The sequence below is a fragment of the Penicillium lagena genome, assembly GCF_028827675.1.
Source record: "Penicillium lagena strain IBT 129212 chromosome Unknown utg000001l_segment0_segment0, whole genome shotgun sequence".
NCBI lineage: Eukaryota > Fungi > Ascomycota > Eurotiomycetes > Eurotiales > Aspergillaceae > Penicillium > Penicillium lagena.
The window spans coordinates 5,881,297-5,905,897 of record NW_026623222.1 but is presented as its reverse complement, the minus strand read 5'-3'; the positions used below and the strand labels follow the sequence as shown (position 1 = coordinate 5,905,897).

The 24,601-nt window shown below is 52.4% G+C and overlaps 13 protein-coding genes across 13 annotated transcripts; 5 read left to right on the top strand and 8 right to left on the bottom strand.

The window, feature by feature from the left end:
* Nucleotides 1–20: 20 nt before the first annotated feature.
* Nucleotides 21–1,523, top strand: N7510_002614 (histidine phosphatase family protein; the record flags this gene model as incomplete). Its single annotated transcript, XM_056974541.1, has 3 exons — nt 21–347; nt 399–1,306; nt 1,367–1,523. 3 exons carry the CDS (start codon nt 21–23, stop codon nt 1,521–1,523), a joined length of 1,392 nt encoding a protein of 463 aa, XP_056839658.1.
* A 408-nt stretch (nt 1,524–1,931) lies between these two features.
* N7510_002613 (uncharacterized protein) lies at nt 1,932–2,474 on the top strand (the record flags this gene model as incomplete). Its single annotated transcript, XM_056974540.1, has 1 exon — nt 1,932–2,474. The coding sequence occupies one exon, from the start codon at nt 1,932–1,934 to the stop codon at nt 2,472–2,474; it is 543 nt and encodes a 180-aa protein (XP_056839657.1).
* A 421-nt stretch (nt 2,475–2,895) lies between these two features.
* N7510_002612 (alpha/beta fold hydrolase) lies at nt 2,896–3,765 on the top strand (the record flags this gene model as incomplete). Its single annotated transcript, XM_056974539.1, has 1 exon — nt 2,896–3,765. One exon carries the CDS (start codon nt 2,896–2,898, stop codon nt 3,763–3,765), a length of 870 nt encoding a protein of 289 aa, XP_056839656.1.
* Nucleotides 3,766–4,495: 730 nt separating this feature from the next.
* On the bottom strand, nt 4,496–4,795 carry N7510_002611 (uncharacterized protein; the record flags this gene model as incomplete). Its single annotated transcript, XM_056974538.1, has 1 exon — nt 4,496–4,795. One exon carries the CDS (start codon nt 4,793–4,795, stop codon nt 4,496–4,498), a length of 300 nt encoding a protein of 99 aa, XP_056839655.1.
* Nucleotides 4,796–5,132: 337 nt separating this feature from the next.
* Nucleotides 5,133–5,641, bottom strand: N7510_002610 (uncharacterized protein; the record flags this gene model as incomplete). Its single annotated transcript, XM_056974537.1, has 2 exons — nt 5,133–5,394; nt 5,454–5,641. 2 exons carry the CDS (start codon nt 5,639–5,641, stop codon nt 5,133–5,135), a joined length of 450 nt encoding a protein of 149 aa, XP_056839654.1.
* Nucleotides 5,642–6,167: 526 nt separating this feature from the next.
* On the bottom strand, nt 6,168–7,946 carry N7510_002609 (thiamine pyrophosphate-binding protein; the record flags this gene model as incomplete). Its single annotated transcript, XM_056974536.1, has 1 exon — nt 6,168–7,946. The coding sequence occupies one exon, from the start codon at nt 7,944–7,946 to the stop codon at nt 6,168–6,170; it is 1,779 nt and encodes a 592-aa protein (XP_056839653.1).
* A 344-nt stretch (nt 7,947–8,290) lies between these two features.
* N7510_002608 (uncharacterized protein) lies at nt 8,291–9,766 on the top strand (the record flags this gene model as incomplete). Its single annotated transcript, XM_056974535.1, has 2 exons — nt 8,291–8,691; nt 9,019–9,766. 2 exons carry the CDS (start codon nt 8,291–8,293, stop codon nt 9,764–9,766), a joined length of 1,149 nt encoding a protein of 382 aa, XP_056839652.1.
* A 142-nt stretch (nt 9,767–9,908) lies between these two features.
* On the bottom strand, nt 9,909–11,777 carry N7510_002607 (uncharacterized protein; the record flags this gene model as incomplete). The annotated part of the gene is made up of 1 exon (XM_056974534.1): nt 9,909–11,777. The coding sequence occupies one exon, from the start codon at nt 11,775–11,777 to the stop codon at nt 9,909–9,911; it is 1,869 nt and encodes a 622-aa protein (XP_056839651.1).
* A 248-nt stretch (nt 11,778–12,025) lies between these two features.
* On the top strand, nt 12,026–13,501 carry N7510_002606 (uncharacterized protein; the record flags this gene model as incomplete). The annotated part of the gene is made up of 1 exon (XM_056974533.1): nt 12,026–13,501. One exon carries the CDS (start codon nt 12,026–12,028, stop codon nt 13,499–13,501), a length of 1,476 nt encoding a protein of 491 aa, XP_056839650.1.
* Nucleotides 13,502–14,807: 1,306 nt separating this feature from the next.
* N7510_002605 (uncharacterized protein) lies at nt 14,808–15,714 on the bottom strand (the record flags this gene model as incomplete). The annotated part of the gene is made up of 2 exons (XM_056974532.1): nt 14,808–15,491; nt 15,556–15,714. 2 exons carry the CDS (start codon nt 15,712–15,714, stop codon nt 14,808–14,810), a joined length of 843 nt encoding a protein of 280 aa, XP_056839649.1.
* Nucleotides 15,715–16,127: 413 nt separating this feature from the next.
* Nucleotides 16,128–18,680, bottom strand: N7510_002604 (GcvT family protein; the record flags this gene model as incomplete). The annotated part of the gene is made up of 1 exon (XM_056974531.1): nt 16,128–18,680. One exon carries the CDS (start codon nt 18,678–18,680, stop codon nt 16,128–16,130), a length of 2,553 nt encoding a protein of 850 aa, XP_056839648.1.
* A 506-nt stretch (nt 18,681–19,186) lies between these two features.
* Nucleotides 19,187–23,574, bottom strand: N7510_002603 (uncharacterized protein; the record flags this gene model as incomplete). Its single annotated transcript, XM_056974530.1, has 2 exons — nt 19,187–20,486; nt 20,567–23,574. 2 exons carry the CDS (start codon nt 23,572–23,574, stop codon nt 19,187–19,189), a joined length of 4,308 nt encoding a protein of 1,435 aa, XP_056839647.1.
* A 292-nt stretch (nt 23,575–23,866) lies between these two features.
* N7510_002602 (YbhB/YbcL family Raf kinase inhibitor-like protein) lies at nt 23,867–24,439 on the bottom strand (the record flags this gene model as incomplete). Its single annotated transcript, XM_056974529.1, has 2 exons — nt 23,867–24,267; nt 24,319–24,439. The coding sequence occupies 2 exons, from the start codon at nt 24,437–24,439 to the stop codon at nt 23,867–23,869; spliced, it is 522 nt and encodes a 173-aa protein (XP_056839646.1).
* Nucleotides 24,440–24,601: the final 162 nt, after the last annotated feature.

The following is a 24,601-nucleotide window of genomic DNA, read 5'->3' as shown; positions in this document are numbered from 1 at the left end:
CCCTTGTGGATCCGAGCAAGATGTTCTCGCTGGCCCTCTCTCTGCTCGACTCCCCAACACCGTCCATCTCACAGGAAGCCTCATTTTACCCGCCACTAAGCTCCCTCTCATACATCACCAATTCCGAGTATGGGACATTTGGCGGTATTTTCAGTGCACCCGCTCGAGAAGCCACAGAGAATCTGTCTGGCTCTTATGATTACTGCACCATGCCTCATCCTAGCCCGGAGAGCTATCAATCTCCGCCTCCCGTCTATAACCACTCCATCGACGCACAGTTAGTGTATGTGGAGTACATGCAGCGCCACCAGCGACGCACAGCATATAACATTCTTCCTGGTGGCGAGGTAATTCATACATTTTCGAGACGAATCGTCCCTTGCTGACCCACCAAAAAGGACCAACGATACGAATGTGACGACGTCAATCCGTACCTGTATGCCGGTCCTACAGACGAAGATTTGTCGCGCTCACCGCTCCCCGTCTATGCGCAGACATACACAGATGCCAGCAATCCGTTTGTTGCCAGCTATGTTAATGGCACTTGCCAATATCCGCAGCTCACTATCGGTGGGGTATTAGATGGCTACCGACATGGCCGTGATCTTTGGGGAGTGTACGGCGAGAAAATGGGTCTCTTACCGACCTCCCCCAAGGCACCCGCGGTGTGGTTTAGGTCTAGCAGCTCCGCGTTGACGCAGGATTCTGCTGGTGCCGTCCTGCGTGGCATCTGGCCCGATTACCGCGGATCGCTGCCACTACACCAGCAAGCTGCTGCTGTGGACACTGTCAATGAAGGGTTCTCGTGTGCCGCCCGTTCCCAACTGCTCTCGATCATCCAGTCGAGCGATGAGTGGAATCAGCATCTTGCGATCACTCAGCCGTTGCGAAGTCGGCTCGGCACCCTCTTTGACGCAAACAGTAGTGACTGGATGTCCACATTTGATCACTTCGCGGATAATTTCCAGGCGCGGCTATGTAACGGATACCGGTTACCATGCAGCCGTAGCGATCCCTCTGCGTGTGCCACTACTGCCGACGCCGACGAAGTCTTTCGGGCTGGTGATTGGGAATGGAATTACTGGTGGAATCAAAACCGCAATGCGTCGCAGTACATTCAATTAGTGGAAGGGCTTTTTTTGCGGGAAATTGTGGGACGACTAGAGGCGACTGCTCAGGGGTCCCTTGATCGAGTGTACACGCATAACTTCGTCCATGATGGTGATTTAGGCCCCATTTTAGGCGCTCTCGGGATTGAACAGTTGCGATGGCCCGGAATGGGGTCCAATATCGCATTTGAAGTGTGGTATGTACCGAGACTCCTCCATCGGCAGTTCAGGGCATCCTGAGAAGCTGACCATTCTAGGCAAACATCCGATTCCCAGTCTTTTGCCCGTGTCCTTTACAGCGGGCATGCTCTACGAACAGCTCATGGTACCCTGGATTGGGTTCCTCTCACCGATGTGGTCGATCGGTTGAAAGCACATGTCCCGGATGACATCATAGCCATGTGCAAGGTCTAAGACATTTGACTGAAACGGCGCTAGACTGCCGCGCAATAATGTAACATACCCGAAAATCAATCCCCCTACGACAATCAAGACCAGTGACACGCCTCCACTGGTTGACCAGTTTGTGATCAACAACCAAGTTTCAGGGAATACAGTAGCATTGCGTCGACGTGATTGTCAGTTCCTGACGTCCTAGGGAAACCCTACGACCTGAGATCGACAGGATCATCGTGCGGGGAAAAATACGAGGGTATCTCTGGGGGCGGCAGGACTCCGGAAAGCTCATTATTATTTAATATTCTTAAAGTCACCTCAGTCTGCCTTATCCGAACCTGTACTTCACGAAACGTCGAAGGTATATCCTGAGCCACTTGCCCCGACCGAGAGAATATTGATCTTTTATTCCACCAACAAACCATCATGTATCATCCGGTGCTCTTCGCTTTGGCCAGTTGCCTATTCCACCAATTTGCCAATGCCGATTTTTTTCCACGGGCCGCTCTAGTCCCTGGAAATTTGCACCCGCGAGGAGCCGAGCTGGTATGCCCTGAGACCTTACAAACCGCCTGCCCCGGGGGAATAGGATGCTGCCCAACTGGTGCGGCGTGTGTTGAAGTGATGGGCGCACCCCAATGTGGAGGAGCAATCGCAACAAGCGCGTCCTCGCTCAGTATTAATCCCGGTGGCCCAATCATTACCACCTCAGCTTCAACTAGCTCCAGCGTGACCGCCACCACAGAGACCTCAACGGCAAGCACCTCCCCATCCATGACGTCCTCGTCCATGACATCCTCGTCTATGTCCTCATCCACCTCATCTTCCACGACGGCGTCCTCAGGCAGTTCAACTCCGGGCCAAGCGTCACCAAGCCCCAGTTCTGGAATGGCCAGTCTCTCTCGACTTGAGAGCACATCGTGGATGGCAATTATGCTTTGGATCACCAATCTACTCTTCGCTGCGTAGAAGAACTAGTGTTGGAAAAAGATGGAAGTAAAGGAATGTTGCAGGGAGAGACTGTACTTCAAAACGGCCCATGTCCAGCTAGCTTCCTGAAAGTTATTTTTGCTGCTTATTTAATGTTATTGTTTCAAAGCTTCGTATTTTGTTTCAACGAGCAGTCTCCGAAACGAAATCATCGTGCTACAGCTTAATTTGTAATCTTGGTGAGGAGACCCACCTCGTCATCATTCGTGCCAACCCCCAAATACTATGATCTAAAAGTTGAAATCGTGTCGACAGCGCTGACAAATCCAAATACACACGGCCATAGGCAAACAGCCATAAATAAAGTGTCCAATTCGTTATTTAGGGGATCAGAAGTCATCTTGCTGCAATCTTCCACTCGCATAAATAATAAATCGCACCCTGTTCTTTGTTTGAGATCATGAAGCCAATTGCTATCACGAACACCTTGATCAATGGAAGCCGGATTGCCTACGGAGTTTACGGAGACGGTGAGCCAGTTGTTCTGCTACATGGCACACCTTCGTCTTCTCTCATCTGGCGCGACGTAATTCCAGCGTTAGTTACGGCTGGTTACCGAGTCCACATCTTTGATCTGCTTGGATATGGGGTCTCCGAGCGCCCTTGGGATCCATCGATCGATACATCGATTTCCGGCCAGGTGATAATCTTAGAAGGCCTTTTGCAGCATTGGAACCTCAACAGCACCCATCTTGTGGCACACGACATTGGTGGCGGTATTGCGCAACGCTTTGCCATCTCTTCACCGTGGCGCATACGAACGTTGACCCTCATTGATGTTGTGAGTTTTGACAGCTATCCCTCAAAACGGACGAAACAACAAATGCGTGAAGGCCTTGATATCATGATCAAGGCATCAGAGGATAGTCATAGGAGTCATTTTGAAAAGTGGCTGTTATCCGCAGTCCAGAACCAACAAAAACTAGCCGACAGCAGCCTAAAGACGTTTTTGGACTATATATCTGGGCCCGTGGGACAGGCTAGTTTTTTCCAGCATCAAGTTCGCCATTATGACCCAAAGCACACAATGGAGGTCGCTGAGCGTCTTCCGGAATTAGCTGGTCTTCCAGTCTACCTTATTTGGGGTGCCAATGATGCTTGGCAGGTCTTGGACTGGGCATATCGGTTGAACCAGACTATTCCTGGCTCAAAGCTGGACATTGTAAACGACTGCGGCCATTTCTCTCTGGAGGACAAACCAGAAGAAATCTCAGTGTTGGTTACAGGATTCTTGAAACAACACTCACATGATTCTGGGGGAAGAGCCTAATATGTGGGATAATTCACATCATTATAGGGTTGTTAGAAACCTGTTTACTTCTCCAACATTAACGATTATCTTTAAATGTAGAGGTAATTACGTTACAAGAAACTACACTCAATCCTGGCAGATAAGAAGTAAATGCACCTCGGTTGCATGGCTTAAGATTAGGGAAGTTTAATTCGCCTCAATAGAGTTGACATTAGATTGCATCGAAAACAGTGATATTAGGGAGGAGAAGAAATTCAGGATCAGTTCTTGAAATATGCGCTGATAACTGTCCACCCCTCTGCAGGCGGCACCCTGAGACTGGTGCCATTCTTTAAAAAGCACTTGCCGGTGTGGTTTGATTCAGCAGGTGCGCTTTCATCCCACGTAACTCCCAAGCATTGCCCTATAAAGACATCGTTGTACTGGATGCATTTCGTCAGGCATTCAGTGATCGAGTCTGCTGTAAAGTCTGATAGGCCGTGACCGGAAATCGTGGATTCTGTACAGCTGGTAGAAGAGCAAAAGTCTGTGTTGCATAGTTGAATACAAGTAGTGTTCTCGAATGATTGTGTGGTTCCGTTTGCTGCAGGACAGTTGGAAGTAACGACCGTGGCTGTCGAGGGCTGAACAACTGTAGCAGAAGTCGGTTTGATCGTTGTAGAAGGAGATAAGGAAGAGGTAGAGTCGGAAGAGATGGAATCACTTGATGTTGATATAATAAATTTCTTATGGTCGAAGAGAATGTGAATTAAAGAAACACTAACCTGGACTTGCTGTGGTCGGATTTTGACGCGATTGACCTGCCAACGCCTCCACCAACAGCTGCAGCTATGACGATGACGATGATTACCACAACTATCCAAACGTTTCGTGCGCGTAGCTTGGCTTTTTGAGGGGGCATTTCTGCCTTCACTGGTATTGGTGCGTCGGCACTATCGCCTGCTGAAAGAGGTTTGGGATTGTAGCCATTGGAGATAAACAAACGATCCTCTGGTCTTGCGACTTCAAGCCCCGGCTGAGTAGGAGACTCAGAGCGAGTTGCTCCCATATTCAGGCTTAGGTAGGTCACGTTGTAACTTACGTATAGGAAGCAATGGCTGCGGTTTCATGAATTATTGAAATTTAACCCCCCAAGATGACTGTGCATCTTATTATTGGCTGTCCTGGGAACGTGCAATAAACAGGGATGGAACTAATTAACTATTTGCAGTTAAGTAGAACCAACAGTAACTGGTGTTGGCCGAGACATAGAACGGCGTTTAAAATAATAATTAGGTCAGATATAAGACTCAATTAAAAGGCAACCCCCCTCCTTCTTCAAATTCTAGTGCCTATGTCACCCCCAGCACAACGGAAAGACATTAACCCTTAGGATTAGGAAGGGATCAGGAAGGGACCAAGGTGATGTCGCCATCGTAGTGGCACTTCTTCGATTTTTCAGGACCCTTCGCTGTACTACATATCCACTTGGTGTCTTGGGCACCACCCTTTCCCTTATCATTGACGGTCACGGAGAAATCCTCGGTACCCTTGACCCGCTGTAGCTGCAAGTCAAAAGCGGAGATATCTTTCACGCCACCTGGAAAGTGGACAAGGTAGGCACCATCGTTGGTGCGGGAGTTCGCCTGCGGGTTTCCAGGACGATCCCTAGCCATCTTTGTTAGTTCAACCATCGAACATGAGGAGAGAGAGAGAGAGAAGCATACCAGATAACGTTGGCAACAGTCGCATCGTGGTAGTTAGGGTCGTTGAGTTTGAAAGTGACATATCCCGTCTGGTCGGTCTGAGAGGCACGAAGCTCGCTAATGGTGACAACTTTGTCACCTCGTGTGGCAGGTACCGCTAGAGCAGTACCAGCAACCAGCAACATGGAGTAGATTATAGTGGTCTTCATATTTCTCGCAACTTGGATTTCTCAAATAATAGAAAAAAAGTAGAACTTGTGGACGAAGCTGTATTGTTGATTATGATGGCATTCAATTTGGAGATGAACGTGCTCTTATACTTCATCATTCAAATCCTCAAAAACAGAATACTATATAGATTGTGAGACAAGAGGATGCTCGCTCCGCCCACCCACTGTCTCAGGAGATCTAGCAGCTGTGTGAAAATACTAGTACTTTAAGGTTATCCAAATATAGCAACTAGTACTTCAGTATGAAGACTAGGTCAGACCATGTCTTTCCCGGTACGGAAACTAGTGCTGACCGGCCGATCATGAATCACACCGCGTAGAGTAACGAATCCAGTCAACCGTAAACCTAATCGACGGGGCACGCATCTGGCGGATCCAACGGTCATCTAGGCGTCCCATCTTGTGAGACAGAAACAAGGATTCCAAATTTAGCAAGGAGTCAGAATTGCACCTCCTAGGGCTTTACTCTAGCTATCATGATAATAATACTCTATGCCAAATCTAACTAGTCCGCCTTCTCCAACGCCGCCGAGTACCCATCCGGCCGCACCTGCACATCGACAACCACCACTGTGCGCTTGCGCCGCACCTCGTCCACCGCCCGTCGCAGCGTCTCGCCCAACTCCCCCCGCCGCTGCACCTGTCCGCCCACTACGGTTGCCCCCAGCGATACCGCGTTCTGGCTCAGATCCGGTAAAGGGTCGTCGATCCGGATCCCAATCCACTTGTTTTCGACAGGCCGGCTGCGGACCCGGGCCACACGCTCCTGGTGTACCTCATCGTTGAAGAAGGACGCGTTGTTGGCCACGATTACCAACAGGGGCAGGCCGTACCGCGCCGCGGTCCACAGCGCAGATCCGCCCATCAGGAAATCGCCATCGCCCAAGATCGCCACGGGCAGTAGATCGCTGTCTTTCAATGCCAATGCGGATCCGACCGCTTGTCCAGGGCCAGAGGCCACGCCACCACCCCCGTCTTGGCCCAGGTAGGCCAGAGGGTGCGTCGCGCGCATCTCGCCACCTTTCCAGCCGAGGGGAATCCGGATGATACACATGTCGTCGGGACTCACGGTCGAATACAGCGCCTGGGAGAGGTGGCTCATGTAGATCTCCTCGCCGTCGGCCAGGACCGATGTAGGGATTGGAGGGGGATCCGTCCATTCTCGGGCGACAGGTGACACCGAAGCTGTTTGGAGCAAGCTGGAGACGAACTTGTCTGCATCTGCTGTGATTGAGTGATCCACCGGAGGATGACCAAAGTGGTCCTTGGACCAGCCGTTGTGTAGCGCCGAGTCGAGACTGATATGGACAACCTGGGCCGTTGGTTCCTCTCCCGGCGGGTACGCGGCCTGCAGTGTCCCCGCGAGATCGACCCATTCGAAGGAGACGATCACGTCTGCTTCGCGGATCAGCTCGCACGTCCGCGGCGTATTGAACACTGCGGGGGCGCTGGCATGTAGGCGATGCCCCGTCGGGAAAGCGGCGGCCTGCTTCAGATCTGTGAGCACCCGGGCCTCATACCGTTCGGCCAGCTGGATGCGCTCGCTCCAGCCCTGCTGCGAACGATCGAGGCGGCCGAGCAGGAAGAGCGGTTTGCGGGACTGCGCCAGTCGTGCGTGTACCTTCCGTACATCATTTGCCGCTGCACCGGGCGTCGAAAGGTTCAGATACCGCTCTGTGGTCGGGAAGCGCACCGAGTCTGGATTCGCCAGTTTTTCCTCCTGCAAACTCACGTCCAGACACACATACACCGGCGCACGGGGTTTCTGTGTCGCCAGCCCCGTCGCACGTACCAGAGTTGCGATCGCGGCCGGCACCGAGTGTGGCTGGTCGTCAAACTTGATGAATGGCCGGATCAGGGCGCCTTGATCCCCCGATGTGTGCACCCAATCGATCCACGGGCGGCGCTGCGCCGCATCTAACGGTCCTGTGGCACCGAGCATTACCACCGGTACCCGGTCGCAGAATGCGTTATACACCGCCATCGTCGCATGCATCAGTCCGACGTTCGCGTGGACCGCTGCCGCCATCGGTTTGTCGGTCACCTTGGCGTATCCATGGGCGATTGCAACCGTGTGCTCTTCGTGCAGGCACATCAGAATCTGCGGGTTCGTGTTGTTCTTGTAATTCACCAGGCTGTCATGCACGCCGCGGTAACTCGAGCCGGGCACCAGTGTTATGTACTCCAGGCCCAATCGGGACAGTTGCTCTACGATCGCATCGCTGTTCCACTGCAGACCAACGTTGGCCGGGCGAGACGGCCGGTCGGAAATCAAATTGGACATGATGAATGATTTGCAGGGTTGCTATGTGGAGAGAGATAAAGGCATATTTTGCGGAGAGGCACTTGGTTATATCACGACATGTTGCTCATCGCGGTAGGAGATCCCGAAGTCAAGGTTCAGGATTCCGACGTTCTATGTAGTGGATCCGGGGTAAAGAACCTGGGGTAAAGCTTAACCCAGCCGTCTCTGAGGGCTCCCGGAACACCTAGCCGTCCTTATACATTGATCTACTAGTATGGGATGACCCTCTTCCTCTGCTGGTCGAATATCCAGTGAACTGCCATCACTTCAACCATTTTCAGATTATCTTTAGTCCTCGTACTTGATTGTCCCGGAGTCTGGCCATGCCGCTGCAAGGGACCCTCCTGATCACCCTGATCACAATCGCATCGTCGTGCGGCTTCCTCCTGTTTGGTTACGACAATGGCGTCTTCTCCGGCATCATCGTGCTCCCCTGGTTCCTGCGCACGTTCAACAAGCCAAGCTCTCAGCTGCTCGGCACCGTGAGCGCCATGTACAACATTGGCGGCTTCCTGGGCAGCCTGGTGGCTTTCTTTATCGGGGCACCGCTGGGTCGTCGCCGGACCATCCTCACGGGTCTACTGATCTGTACCATCGGCGCAATTGTCCAATGTCTCTCCATGGATCTAGCTGAGTTGGTGGCCGGCCGGATCGTTTGCGGATTGGGAGTGGGGATTATGACATCTACCGTCGGTCTGTGGCAGGCAGAGGTTGTCCCTCCGCGGTCACGCGGAGCGTACCTGACACTACAGCTCCTGGGAGGTAGCGCGACAGGGCTGTTTCTCGCACAGTGGATCAACTACGGTTTTCACTCGGTGACTACGCGGGTTGCTTTCGTGTTCCCTGTCGCCTTTCAACTGGTGTTTATGGTGATATCCACAATATTAGTTATCTTCCTCCCCGAATCTCCACGCTGGCTGGTGAAGAAGGGCCGCCGCGACGAAGCCCTCGCCATTCTCCGCCGCCTGCATGAGGAGTCCGCCGAATTCCGCCTCGCGCAGATCGAAGAGGCTGTTGCCCTCGAGTCGCGCAGCGCGGAATCGTCGTACAGGTCTCTGATTACCATGGGTCCTACGCAGAACTTGCGCCGTCTAGGACTCGCCTGCGGGACGATGATCATGCACCAGCTGGGCGGCATCAACTCCGTTACTTATTACATGCCTACACTTCTCGAGACATTCATGGGAGCATCCCACACCAAATCCTTGTGGATTGCCGGGCTGAGCTCCCTGACCTCGATGATATGCGCTCTCGTGCCGGTCTTCACCATCGACCGCGTTGGCCGTCGGATCTTCCTCTGGGGTGGGGCTATCTGGCAACTCGTCATGTTCGTGATTATCTCGGTCATCCTGGCAAAGGCCGAGGAGCCGTCCTCCTCTCCGTCTTCTCAGAACACTCTTGGCACCACTGCCGTTGTGATGTTCTTCCTTTTCTACGGTGGCAATGCCATGACTTGGTTGGGTCCATCGTGGGCGTATCCGACAGAGATTCTGCCTCTGCAGATCCGTGAAAAAGGTCTCGCACTGGGGAACATCTGTTACTGGCTTTTCCAGTTCTTGATCGTGGAAGTCGCGCCCATCGCGATCACCAACATGAAATACCGGTTCTACATCATCTTGGCTGTTCTCAACACCTTCAACGCTGTGGTCGTCTATTTCTGGTTCCCGGAGACAAAGGGATTGTCTCTTGAAGAGATCGACTTTTACTTTGCGGAGAAGTATGGCTTTCAGGAATCCCGAGAGCTGGGACAGTCGTCAAAGAACGCTACGGAGGAGGTCGAAGATGTACGCAGCACTTGATATGGATGGTCTATGTAGAGGCCAATAGTCGGTTAATACTAGTCATTTATTTGATCGATATTCATCCAGTCTAAGGACCCGATCCAATCCTGGAACGCCAATGGTGACATCGTCAAGTCTAGGTCGTCCGCAAAATCAAGGCCTAATAATGAGCACTGGCCTTCGTTTTCGTGGAGTAAGTGAACTTACCCTGTAGGTGCTTTTCGAAAAGTTCGAGAATAGACACACACGTCCTCGCCGCGCTGCACCGCACCGCTAGCGCCTTCATAATCTCCTTACTCGCCCTCCAGGACGTCACGGTCGTCTCGCGTTGCAGCCCGGGGATAATCTGTGCAGCGAACAGGACCAATCCCGCGCTAAACACGGAGTACGTATTGTACCACGCTGCGCCGAGCAAGTGGCCGTCTGCGATAACATTCTTCCGGATATGCTCGATCAACTGTATGGCAGTGTCTATGCAGCTCTCTGCAGCTGTGAGTGCGAAAGAGTCGTGTAATGGGCGAAGATAGTCCTTGCCACCATCGTTAGCACTTGTTATCTGTGTGACGGTTGCTAAACTGGGCCGTGTTAGAAGGATTCGAATAGTAAGATAGCGGGCGTGAAGAACATGTCGTCGACGGAGGGAGTCAAGACTATCATTCAAGTTCACAGAGCTGTCCATTCGTAAGCATGGTGGTAAACTATCCTTCCATGCACGCAATTGTCGGTCAAACTCGAGCATCTCGCCTCCTGAATAAGTCGTCTCGCCATTTCCCTGGTACAGGGCTTTGAGAATGCGGTGCAGCACGACATAGAGCTTGGCCTTGTAGATAAACAGAAGGATCTTTGGAGCAGCTACATGCTTTGGCTGAGCAAATATTTGAGTAGGCGTGATACACGTATCATCAACACAAGCCGGCATCTCGTCGTCATTGTCTACCACGGCCTCATAGTGCTCCGAAGGGATCATCAACGGCCTTCCAAAGGTCATAGCGACCATTGTGTCCATGATGAGACAGCCAAACCAGCAGCGCCTCCGCAACTCACGCTCCAGCGGTGGACAGCGCTGGTTAGCCTCTGCTGACTGCAGACCGAGTCCTTGCGCAGTTCGGATCGCTAGCCCAAACACGTACCAGCAGCGGTTGACCTGTGTGGTACTCTGTAAGTACTGACCCATGAGCAAGAGAGCTTGGACCATGGTCAAACTTCCCGAGTCAAGACAGTCAAAGTTGAGAAGCTGCTTGGCCTGTGCGAAGAACGACCGGGCCGTCGTCTCGCTATTCTCCGCCGGCAACCGATCTGAGAATAAACTCCCCAGCGCAAAGACCGCATTGATGATACACAACCAGAGGCGGTCAGGCTCATCTGGCCCGGACTGCCACAGTTGTTCGTACCGGTTGCGGAAAGTCGGCTCGTGCAGAATCATGTACAGGTATGAAACCCGTGTAAAGTAGGTATCGACGAGGTGATCTGCCGTTGAACGAGGAGGCAGCAATGGGGCCTGAAGATTAAGCATCCCGGGTACTGAAAAGCTATCTATTTGCGGTGATCGATGCATATCCTTCATCACCGCGGTGCCGGTGCGAGAAGTCATGGTCTGTAGCACCTCGAGGAATGCCAGCGTTGATGATTTACCGAAATATTCCCTGCCGGTCTGTGGCGAGGGACCTGCACAGACCATCGCATCGGTGGAAAATTCTTCATTGTTCTCATTCTTCCGATCGTCAACAGACTGCGGCGAGGGTATGATAGTCGGTTGCGTTTCCACGGCGGCCGGAGGCACCGTCGTTATCAGCTCAGAATTGGTCTGGGGAGCATTGCGGCGTAGCTCCTCTACCTGACGCAGCAAGGAGTTCAGGTACTCTTGTGGCACCTGCACGCGTTGCGATGTTTTTTGGTACACGCAGGACAGGTCATGGTTTAGGCAATAAGTGCAGCAGGGTTGCTGGCCATCACATCGGATTTTGCGTCGTCGGCAATCATCACAGGCTACAGCCACACGACGCCGCTTAGACTGGTGCACTGTTTCCATGGCAATTGATCTGTTGTATATTTCAAGCCGGATATGCTACCGGTAACAACTGGGGAAGCCGGGAACGGAGAGAACTTCCCCCGCACTTCTTCGCAGCACACGGATGATGCTTCCGTGAGCTATCCGGAAACTGAAGAGGTTGCCGAGAGAGCGCGGAAACTGGAACCGTAAAGCAGGACAGATAAATAAAGAGATGGAGAGGCACGGCGTTTTATCCGTATCTTTTAATACCAACATTTGGTGCCATCATGACCCAGCTACCCGACCCAGCAGAAGCCCTCCCGAAACACTGCGAGCTGTTTTACGGCGGCGAATGGCACGCGCCACTCCAGGGTCAGTATCGTGAGACCTTCAATCCCGGCAACGGCAGCGTTATCACATCCGTCGCGCAGGCTGATCCTCAGGATGTCGATGCGGCCGTTCAAGCTGCCGCGAAGGCTTACCCGGCCTGGCGGTCCACCACTCCGGCGCAACGAGCAGGATACCTACGCAATGCGGCCGAGGTGATCCGGAAACATGCCGCGGAGCTGGCCATGATTGATGCCCTCAACACCGGCAACCCTATCGCGGAGATGCTCAGCGACGCCAACGTGGCTGCGGCCAACCTCGACTATTTCGCTGGTCTGATCCCGATGATCAAGGGCGAGACAATTCCTCGCGAGAACGATCAATTCCATTACACCCTGCGCGAGCCCTTGGGCGTCGTCGCCCGCATCGTCGCGTACAATCACCCGGTGATGTTTGCCGGCGGCAAGATGGCTGCTCCGTTGGCGGCAGGAAACACGGTCATCATCAAGCCGCCGGAGCAGGCGCCCTTGTCGTGTCTGCGGCTGGCAGAGATCCTCACTGATGTCTTTCCACCGGGTGTCCTGAATATTCTGCCTGGCAGCGTCCCTTGTGGCCAGTCACTATCAACGCACCCGCTCGTGAAGAAGATCACGTTGATTGGCAGCGTGCCGACGGGCAAAGCGATCCAGCGTGCTGCTGCCGACACCCTCAAGCCCACACTGTTTGAGTTGGGTGGAAAGAACGCCCTGTTGGCATTTCCCGACGCCGACATCGACCGACTCGTCGATGGCATCACTCGCGGGATGAACTTCACCTGGGCCGGCCAGTCATGCGGCTCGACTTCCCGCGTCTTCCTGCACGAATCGCACCATGATGAGGTTGTTTTGCGCGTATTAGAAAATGTCCAGGCAATGTACAAGCCAGGAGTTCCGACCGACATGGCGACAACGATGGGCCCCGTGATCAGCAAGGTCGCCCAGGAACGTGTTCTGAGCTTCATCGCCAGTGGAAAGCAGGAGGGGGCCCATCTCGCTCTCGGGGGTGTCGTGCCTAGCAATAACCCAGCTATTGAGGGTGGATATTTTGTCGAGCCGACAGTTTTCACCAATGTCCAGCCACATATGCGAATTGCGCGCGAGGAGATCTTTGGGCCGGTCATGTCTGTCTTCAAGTGGAAGGACCAGGCGGAGGCTCTGCGCCAGGTCAACGACACGACGTACGGACTGACCGCGGCGGTGTATACCCAAAACATGAGCACCGCCCAGCGGACTGTGGGCCAGATTGAGGCCGGGTTTATCTGGGTCAACCAAGTCGGCCGACACTTCCTGGGTGTGCCGTTTGGGGGGGTTAAGGAGTCCGGCACGGGGAGAGAGGAAGGGCTGGACGAGCTGCTGTCATTTACGCAAACCAAGAGCGTCAATCTCAACCTAGTGTGACAATTTCTCAAGTCGAATGGTTCTTTTTCTTATTAGATAATATCGATCAACTTCTAGTGAAACTATGAAGCATAACCTGGATATCATCGAGTAAGGATTTATAAGATGTCCAGCGGTTTGAACATCATGGTAAATGCCGGGACTCCAGATTCTCACTCGGAATGCGGATTCCAGGTTGCTTTTTCGTATCTGGTCTTGTCATTCGGAGAGATCCAGGATTCGGTTCTGCTGGTCTGGTGAGGGATCCACGATCTCGGACCGCTTAGAGTCTGTTTATTCCCGAGTTCCCCGGCTTGGTGCGGCTCAGGCTTCGTCGCAACCTTGCATACTATGATGTAAAGTTGGCGTTGGCATCAATTGTCTACAGGCTTGATCTTCATCTTACTGAGCCGAATCCGAAACTTGACACATTGGAAAGGTTAATCACAGTCCAGTTAGCTTGAAGCTGAGGCTGTCACCCCGATCATGCCCTACTATATCATGAGTTGGTTGGTACGGAAAGTTGTAGGACTAGGTCTCCTTTACTTTTTGTTTGATTGCAAGCGGCATGAACTATTCCAACCCAAATAAGATTCTCGGGTTATCATACCAGCAGACCTCCGTCGAGCGAATCGAGCGGTATCCGTATAATCAAGTTATGGCATGGTCTTGGGAATATGTCGTTGTAGACACTTGAAGCCTCTACGCAATATCTTTATCCTGGTTCTTATCTTGGGATTGATTCATGCCCAGTCACACGGCATTCGCCTTTCAACAATTCCTTATTTTCGGGCCCCACACAGTACTACACCCACCATGACCAACGGCTGTATAGCTCCCACAAAAAAAAGAGGTCTTTATTAGAATAAACTCACAGATTTCACAGTCACATATAATTATTAATTGCCTGATGATGGAAATTTTAGCCAAGAGTAGCAATTTTTCCCTTCACAACCAAAGGCCCGCCTTTTGTCCCGCGTTCGTCCCGATCATGTGAGCGGAAGTCTATCAGATAATCCATGGGATCGAATGCGAAGACAAAGCTAAAAATTACCTGAAACATATTTCTACAAGACTAGGGAAAGACGTAAGCTTAGTTCCTTTTACTGAAGTATAAGTGTTGATCAGTGGTGAATGGAGCGAGTATCTTAGTCGCTGTGGACTTCTCGAGTCTTGCTTTAACTCCTTGAGATGAAACGTTGGCTAGAAGAAGGTTATCTTCATATTTTAACGGCAATATTTTAACGGCGACATGCCCTAACATGGTAGAATTTCTACTCATTGGGAGAGGTCGTCGTTTTCCTTGCTCTGAAAAGCTATGTACATGCTAGAGTTTCGTCCTGCTTGGAGCAAAAGTCGACCCAGCGCCTTGACTGATAGCCTCAACAATAGTGTCGACACTGTTTAAGATCCAGGAATTGCCCTCATCACTGGCTAACCACTGCGCGGCCTCCTGATTTTCTCTATCGTTCGCCCATGTCCCATCCTCGAGCGCTTTTCGTAGACCAAAAATATGAGACGTCACCTGTGGACCAACGCCGGATTGAGCGCGCAAACAGGATACAGCCACAATAGAGGTGAGAACCCGCCCGACAGAGGCACCGGTACCACGCACCGGATCAGAGAGCAAGGCACCATAGTGACTGTTCAAAATATGAACCGGTAAATCCGGATGCGAATCTGCGAGTTTACGATATAGCTTCGTTTCAAATGGATAGTATATCGAGTCCCAAAGTGCACGGCCGCGGTCGCTGATAGCACCAATGTTGTTCGGAGTAGGGGTTCGCGTCGGAGTGGATGAGAGCTGGGAGGCGACTGCAGCGGGTAAACTATCTTTGAAGGAATTTAGGCAGTTGATAGTACGAGGAATGCCGTTAAAGCTAATGCATTTGAGGCCAACTTCACGCATAAGTTCGGCAGTTTCGACTGCGTCGGTTGAAGGACCGGTGGTAGCAAGTTGATACAGGGCTGAAAGTGAGTCGGGCGAGTTCATGGTCATTGTCGCAGCTGTCTACATGATCGCCGTGTTAGAGAAGGGGGAAACATTATTAGGTTTTGCAAGATTCAGAACTGACCGACAGAGCCAGCCATGACGACGGCGAGACATTTTGGGTCCGGACACTCTGCTGAATGACTCGATAGATAGCGGCGATGTTTTGCGGGGCAGGCACAGTCGCTGGGCGGGCGGCAGGAGCATTGATCAATGCTTTGAGACTGTTAGAAATCTTGGACATCCTTTCTTCGCCAGTATTTCCTGGAAAGATGTAGAGCAATAAATACGCGGTTGACGAGGCGAAGTGTGCAGCCTAGGCATTTGTCTCGGCGCCAGAACTGGACACCGACCGGATCCACCGCGGGTCACCCGAGATCACCTGCCGAGTACCCTCCGGTGGTCATGAAATATGATATGAAACGGAACTACACCCGGGCCGTTATGATACGCATTTAGAGTAATCAGCTAGCAGAAAGGATGGGGGCGAATTTACGAGGCCATTTTGAGACCGGTGTATTAATAGAACAAACAATGCTAAATCGAAGTACACTCTTCTTAATTCTTGCATAAAGAAACCGGTATCAAGCTCTGTCGGTCTGACATTTACGACCAGTTATCTCGCCAACGTCTTGTACTTCCGTATCTTGGACGTTTTTATAAACGGGGCTTCAGGTGGTTCTCGATTTGTGATGTAATAGCTGGACTGCCATCATAAAGACGACTCATATTCGGGTCGTACAATGGGTCAGCCGTAACCGTTGCTTGAATTCGCCGTCCAAAGTATTCGATTTCAACGGGTTCGCCTTCAGCCACTCTGTTCGGGAGCCAAGCATAGGCAATTGGCTTCCGAATGGTGTATCCGAACCCAGCGCTGGTAATATACCCAACCGGTTTGCTCTGATAGTACACGGGCTCCTTCCCAAGGACCGTAGAGGAGCCATCGTTGATGGTTAGGCAACGTAGCTTTCGAGATAATGTCTGATTTGCGCGGCCAATGAGCGCTGCCTTGCCAATGTAGTCTTCTTTTTTGTTCGCCTTGATGGCAGAATCAACACCAGCTTCAAACGGATCATGCTCGGTTGTCATGTCAGTACCCCAGGTGCGATAACCTTTCTCAAGCCGCAATGCGTTAAATGCTGCGCGACCGGCTGCAACGAGACCATGAGGCTTTCCTGCTTGCCAAAGAGCGTCCCACAGCCGATGTCCATACTCGGTGCTGGCATGGATCTCCCAACCCAGCTCCCCAACATAGGACTTGCGCATCATGGTAACAGGTATACCGGCGATGGTTGCTTTCTTGAGAGAGAAGTAAGGGAGCGCTTTATTGGAAAAGTCGTCCGAGCTGACAGCGCGAATAACGTCCCGGGAACGAGGACCCCAGAGTCCAAGACAGCATGTGCTACCAGTGATGTCGCGGACCCGCACCCACCCACTCTTTGTGCGCTGCTCGTGATAACGGGCTTGTTGGACAAGATAGGCTAAATCAATAGCAGTATTCGCACCCACCCAAAACAGGTTTTCATTGAGCCTCGACACAAAAATATCACTGCGGATGCCGCCGTTATTGTTCAGAAGCAGGGTATAGGTTATGGTGCCAGGTTTAGTCGTAATATCGCTCGTGGTTAACCTGTGGAGCAGATGAACAGCTTCTGGTCCTGAAACCTCGAATCGGTGGAAAGAGGTCATATCATACATCGCTACTGCATTTCGTGTCTTCCAGGCTTCTGCTGCAGCTATAGGCGAGTAGTACCGTGCTGACCAGGAATCGCGAGCAACCGGTTGCCAGTGTGAAGGGAGATGCTTGACCAATGGCGCATTTGCTTCATACCAATACGGACGTTCCCATGCTGCAGCTTCAAGAAAGAACGCACCCAGGTCTCGTTGTTGAGCGTAGAATGGGCTGACACGAAGATTGCGAGGGGAGTCTCTTGGTTGAAGAGGGTGTATGATATCGTATATCTCAACGAAGTTCTGCTGTGATGTTTCGCTCACGTATTCTTGACTGAGTTGGATCTCCTCAAAGCGGGACAACTCGCACTCGCTGACATCGATCTCAGATTGGCCCGTAGTAAGAATTTGAGCTACGGATCGTGCCACACCAGCCGAGTGTGTGACCCATACCGCTTCAGCAACATAGAAACCATCAATATCGGGCGCTTGACCTACGAGAGGTCCGCCATCGGGCGTAAACGAAAATATGCCATTGAAAGCGTCCGCTATTTCGGTTTCACGTAAAGCAGGCAAGAGATTTTGGGACAGCTTCCAAGCCTTATCAAAATCATGCGGAGTGAACTCGAGTCGAGATGGCATATTGTATTCATCGACATGACGAGAAGTTGCACCCAACCATGATGCGTTGACAGGCATTGGACGGTGGCCGTAATAACCGATTCCGTACTGGTCGCCGTGTTCGCGGTAGTAGAGATCCTGGTCTTGGTAGCGTAGGATAGGCAGGCTCGCGTTCAATCCGTTAGGCAGTGAATTGATATCACGACCGGAGAGAGCAGGGACTTTTGTCGTCTTTGCGTATTGATGCGCCAGTGGGAGTAAAGGAATTGGCAGGTCGACCATAGCACCCACCTTGACGCCCCAGAAACCAGCGCAAGAAACTATGATATCGGCAGGAATGATGCCGTTCAGGGTCTTTACACCTGTCACACATCGCCTTGTCCGCTCGATTCCAGTGACAGGGGTTGAGCCAAGGTATCGGACACCAGCTTTGCTAGTGCGTTCAATGAGCAACTGTGTCGCGCGAGCAGCTAAGGCTAAGCCGTCGCTGGGTATGTGGAGGCCACCGAGCACGAGATCTTTATTGAGGAAAGGGTACATGCTAATACATTTTTCGGCGCCTATGAGGTGCGCTTCGATTCCCCATGAGGTAGCGTAGCCGTGTTTGCGCTTGAGCTCCTCGAGTCGTGCAGGCGTCGTCGCCACTTCAAGACCGCCCACCTGGTTGAAACAATTCTGACCATCTTTCTCAAGCGACTGAAACTTTTCAACTGTGTAGCGTGCAAGTTGTGTCATAGTCTTAGATGAATTTGTCTGGAAAACGAGGCCAGGCGCGTGCGATGTCGAGCCACCCGGCATGTGTAATGGGCCTTGCTCGACGACTGTAACATCATGCCATCCTCGAGATATCAGCTCATCGGCCAGATTAGTGCCCACAATACCAGCCCCGATTATAACAACCCGTTGTTTAGATGCCATGATTCAGAAATGGTTGACTTGTTTCCACAAGCAATGGGCGAGATTTGCCTTTTTGGGTAATCGCCGACGAAAATGAAAATGGAAGAGAAAAACAAGGCCCTCGAGGCTTCATGGACTGTAGAGATGTATTTCATGATGGGTCCGATAGCAAGCAAAGCCCCGCACGTGTGATCGCGATATTGTATGGATGAATATACCAGCAATGGACATAGGGTCCTTTTTCCCCAATTGGGTATAGTTTGTTATCCGTGGTGGGGTACGGATTTCTACCCGGCCAATAATGTGGCGATTTTGACCCCGAACCACCTGGCGGAACAATCGGGAACCCCTCATAGCTCAGATGCCAGACCGCCCGGCGTCCCAGTGATCCTCTGGAGAATAAAGAATGCTAAGTTACTCCTATCAGTTGTGCTACGCTGCATGAGGCTCTGCACTCAGTATTTCTGAACGTGACCAGTTGTAATACAACATTTAATGATAATCCAAATCGCACGTCGTGTCCCATTTCAGAGGGGATTCTTGCCCTTCACAGCCTTCGCCTTGGATGTCCTCACGCGGAACACATAGTACAGGGTAATTGCTCCGAATATGTTGAACACAAAGTAGCACCAGAAGATGCCATAGTTCCTCCATCGATCGCCCCAGTAAATTTCCCGGGCTGCCAGATACTGATCCGCCGAGGACATGGCGCAATATTTGCAGTTTGAAGTGGCGTTGTGGTTGTAAAGTTGCGTTGGGCTCTCGAGATAGCTCGCCAGATACTCGATGCAAGTCTGGCCCGGCGGTGGGTCAAAGATGCTGAGCTCAGCCGCGCTGCACTCCACCTTGCGACCGTGAAGCGCAGTGCTGCTGATGCCGCTAATGTAATACGTGAATGGGGACACGCGATACATGAAGATCCAAAACCGTGGCAGGGCAGTTGGGGGCTGCAAAACTCCGTTGAAAATGAAACTCAGTCCGAACATAAGTGTGGCAAGCATCGCTGCAAGGGTTGGTTCAGGGATTGCACAGACGACAAACTGGGCCATACTTGCAGCATAGATGTAGAACTGTACAATATACAGCATAATGAGGCCGCGTCGCTCAGCACTCTGGTCAGCACCAAAGACGGACCAGTAGAAGGAGGCCCACGAACAGACACCGAGGCAAACTTGCCAGGGAACTTCCACGATAATTTGGGACACAATGAAGACCTTCCACGAGTAAATACGAGATGGGCGTTCGCGAACCTCGTACAAAGAGCGCTGGGCAACAAATCGTGGCATGATTTGGTTCACGAGAGTATTGAAGATAGTGCACAACAGGAAAATACTGAAGAGCACATCCTGGAACCCTTGCTGTGTGTTGTCGGACTGCCAGAAGGAGAAACCGATGAACAACCCGGAAGCGATACCGAGAATGAATTTGGCATAGATGTAATCGGGTTGGCGGAAGTAGCCCTGGAAGCAGCGTCCAAGTACAATCCAGAGCTGGGTGGAGAGAGGCATGGCAAATTCAGCGTTATCTTCGTCGGCGAAGGGTTCGTGAGTTGACCCATTGTGTAGTGAATGAAGCCGGTCGACTTCAGCGAGGACTTCTTGGTATTCCGGGCTTTTACTCCACGCTTGCGCCCAGTCCACTTCGGGACACCCTTCTCCGGCAACCATGTCGAGGATATACTCGGCAGGATTCTCAAATTCTTCGCATTTTCGGGCACCATTGCGTTCAAAGTACTCCAGAAGGGTAGAAGATTGTTCTCCAACATCACCAAAATACACTGTTCTGCCACCTTTGGCCAGAAAGAGCAAACGATCAAAGGTCTGGAACCTATATGGTATGTTAGTGCTGTGTGTTTGAAGAGCCAGCCATCCCTGACAAATGGTGTGGAGGATGTGGCAGGAACTTACAGAGTTGCACTCGGCTGGTGAATCGTAGCCAGTACAGCCTGCCCGTGATCCGCGAGCCGCCGAAGGAACTGACAGATGATCCACGAACTCTGGGAGTCAAGGCCACTCGTAGGCTCATCTAGGAAAATCAAAAGAGTGGGTTTTGCTGCAAGCTCAACGCCAATACTGAGCAGCTTCCGCTGCTCGACATTCAGTCCTTCTCCAAGGGATCCAACGACCGCTTCAGCAAAGTCTTCCATGCCAAGGACCTTAATCACCTGTTCCACATATTCGTACTTTTCGTGTTTAGGCACACTCTTTGGCTGGCGGAGCATGGCACTGAACCGTAGAGCTTCACGCACTGTGGTAGTGTCAAGGTGAAGATCTTGTTGTTGCACGTAACCAGTCCGACGGGGGAAATTTGGCAACAACGGCTGGCCATTTACCAGAATATCCCCAGTGACCACACCAATTGACACTCGTTGGGCGAGAACATCCAGCAGAGTTGTCTTTCCTGCGCCCGAGACACCCATCAATGCGGTCAAAGTGCCTGGCTTGACCCATCCGTTCACATTGTCCAAAAGTCGACGAGTACCTTCCTTCACAGGAATGTCGTAGTTCAGGGCCTTCCATGAGAAAACATCTTTCTGCTGCGGGAGACGAATCGTGTCGTTTGTATGCTGTACTTCGAGCTTGTTAGGAGGCTCCATCACCCCATCCTCAGCATCCTGGCCTACTTGGAGGTGTTTCGGGGCATGGCCAGGACGGAACACGAGTGCTTCTGCCTTTGACTTATCGCTGGAAATAAATTCTGTGGCCATCAGATAAATGGCATTGAAGAAGATCATGAAAGCGACGAGGATGCCGAAGTTGCGCCACAGATGAGAGTAGTAATAGTGATAGTTTTGTGCGATGAATGCATCCCCGGAAACAAACCGCTGACCAGCCACGGCACCGATCGACGAACAGATGAAGGACGTGCCAGTTCCGTAGCTTGGAATAAACTGTGAACAATCATAGTTGCGACCATGGAACTCATTGGCTATCAGTGCCTCGAACGTATAGTAGATCGGATTGATCCACCGAATCCAGGCGAGCCAAGGGTGCATGTAAGGCTGTGGGAGTGTAAAACCTGTGTAGACAACAATACAGAGTACCAAGATACCAGCAAATGCCATTGCCTGCCCGATGGACTTGGTCAGTGCCCCCAGGCTGCGGAAGAGCCCCGACATGGTGAGGACAGCAAAGATCAGGAACAGGTAGAAGATGAAGAAGGGCCCTGGTTCCCGGCGGAGGTTGGACAGGAAGTACAGGACAATACTGAAGATTGAGATACGCAGGAGCTTGATTGGCAGATCCACCACAAGACTGGCTATTGCCTCAGTAAAAGGGTGAACAAATGCATAAGCAGCCTGTTTCTCCACCACGGGACGCTGGCTATACAGTTGCATGATCTCGTTGATGGTGAGGAGAGCATTCATGAGCACAGCAAAGTAACACACAGCACCCTTTTGGAAAAAATAACTCGAGGTGTCCGGGGTGTTGTAGAAGACAGACCCGATAATCAAAGACAGGATTAGCTGGACAATAAGCGGAGACAAGGCCGTCGGCAGATCATTTAGCATTCGCTGGTAGGCTCGCCGTGTGCAGAGGCGAATCTGCATGGGGATAGAAAGAAGATAGGGACTGCGAGACCGCGTGTGGTGAGCTTGTTGCTGTTCATGGCTGGCCTGCAGTCTCTTGGCATCGTCGCCACTTGGGGGATGCTCTCGTTCATAGCTCGTAATTTCATTGCGCAGTGTCTGGTACTCCGGGCTCTTCTTCCAGTACTCGGCAAATTCTTTGGCGGTACGCGGCACCTTATTCTTCATCCCCGGAAGGGCCTTGCGCTCCGTGGGGTTGGTGATGGCGGTCAAAAAGTCTCCGCTGACCTGACGTTCGGGTCTCGCCCAACCCATGTCCTGGAAGTAGGACACGGCTCGATCCCGGGGGCCATAGTAGATCTCATACCCGTCGTAGAGAAGCACCAATTTGTCAAACAGATCGTACATGGATTGGGACGCTTGGTACGCGGCAATTGCATGGCATGAGCCCATGTCAGCCGCCAGTCGCAAAGACCGGACGAATTTCAGGGCGGAGGCCGCGTCCAACCCTCGCGTGCTGTTATCCCAGGCTCCAATGCGGCACCGAGACAGAAACATCTCGGCAATACTGACGCGCTTTCTCTCTCCTCCACTCACGCCGCGCACGAATTCACTGCCGACTTTGGTATGATAGGTGTGCGAGAGCCCAAAAACTGACATGACCACCTTGGTGATGGTATCGACATACTCATTTCGCGTCATATCCTCGATGCGCCGATGTGGAGCACGGGCGTGGGCAGCAAACGAGAGCGTCTGGCCAACCGTCAGGTGGGGGAAATGCAGGTCGACCTCTTTGTTGTAGGCCACTTCCCCACGGTGGTGTTGGATCATCTGCTCGAAGCCGATGCCCTCATAGTGGATCACACTGTCTGGCTCCATGGTCAACCCTCCCAGATGCCCACAGATGGTTTTAAGAAGTGTGGTGCATCCGCTTCCCGGACGTCCCAGGACGAGTAGAAGCTCGCCGCTCTGTAACAGGCCATCGAAATTGTGCAAGATCCGTCGCGGGGGCGACAGACGTCCAGAGAGAGCCTTGGTCAAAAAGCGGATGGGGAGAGTGAGACTAGAGATCAAGGTCTCCTGGAATTGAAGGCCAGCTCCTGAGCCACTCACACACAGGTTGGAGAAGACCACGCCTTGGTGTGGAATGTCGATGCCAGATTCGTGTACTTGGCTGAGCACAGTTTGGGCCCATCGGTGGTGATCAAACTCGGGGCTGCTGGGATCCAGCCCGGGGTCTTTGCTCTCTTTCCTGGCCGATAGGACTTGGCCGATTTTGCTGGAGGCAATGCGGTTCAAGGTCTCCAGCTCCCGTTCGTCCAGGGCGGTGACGGTTCGCTCCGTAATAGGAGCAAACTCGATGTCGCTGTCGCTCTCCATAGTCATAATCAATGGGTTGTGAACGGGGAGGGAGGAAGGTACCCAAACGGCACGACGACATATATAGATCCCGATTTTATGCATCTACCGCTCGGGGACGGCGCTCCCGAGCCCCACCACGGCATGTCGGGTTCCGTCTGCCCCGACCTGGTGAATATTTTCATGTTACTAAAGGGATCATCACTAGTTATTAGACGTTAACTAACCTGCTAGCTAACGAATCGGAATGGCAAAAGACCGAATAATCAGGATGGTCGCAACAGGGGGGACGCAGGATCGTCCAGCAAAGACTAACTAACTAGTTCGACACGAAATAATTCGCGGCCACAAGCTCCCCCAATCCCAGCTGCTTCACCATCGCGTCGGCATCGAATCTCGTGCGCTGCGTGAGCCCCATCGGTTTCTCCGTCAAGTTCGGGGGCGGGCTCGAATCGGGCTTCTGGCTATAGAGGAAAAACACATAGCGATGCGGCGCCGCACCAGGGGGGGGACCCGCAGCAGCCCAAGGGCCGATCGCGGGTTCGTCGCTCTCGAGGGCCTGTCCGGGCTGCTTAACGTGGAAGCCAGTCTGAATCCAATGCGCGATGGGACTCATCACATTCCACGAGACGAACGGCGCGTCCAGGTCGAGAGCAATCACGGTGTAGGGACCGGGCGGGAGGTCCGATGGCGCCGAGAGAGTCGGAGTGGGTTGGGTGTCTGGTGGGTGGTGAGCCATGTTCTATAGAGATCGTACGATGCATCGCCTACCTCCCTTGGGGATTTGGAGCCCGGGGGTGACCTGGTGCGAGCCGACGCTCACGCCCAGGGTGCGATAGGTGCCATTCTTCAGGCCCTCCAGGACCGCCTCATGGTTGGAAACGTTGGGCATGGTGATTGGGAATTCTCTGATAGGTATCCAGGAATCTGGCAGAGATGCACAGAGGGAAAATCGTTCACGGTGGTAAGTGTTGCGTCAAGGGGCCGGCGGATGGCACCCGGTCCCGGCCATCGACCTCCGGGACCGGCTCACTACTCCTAAGGAACGATCTAT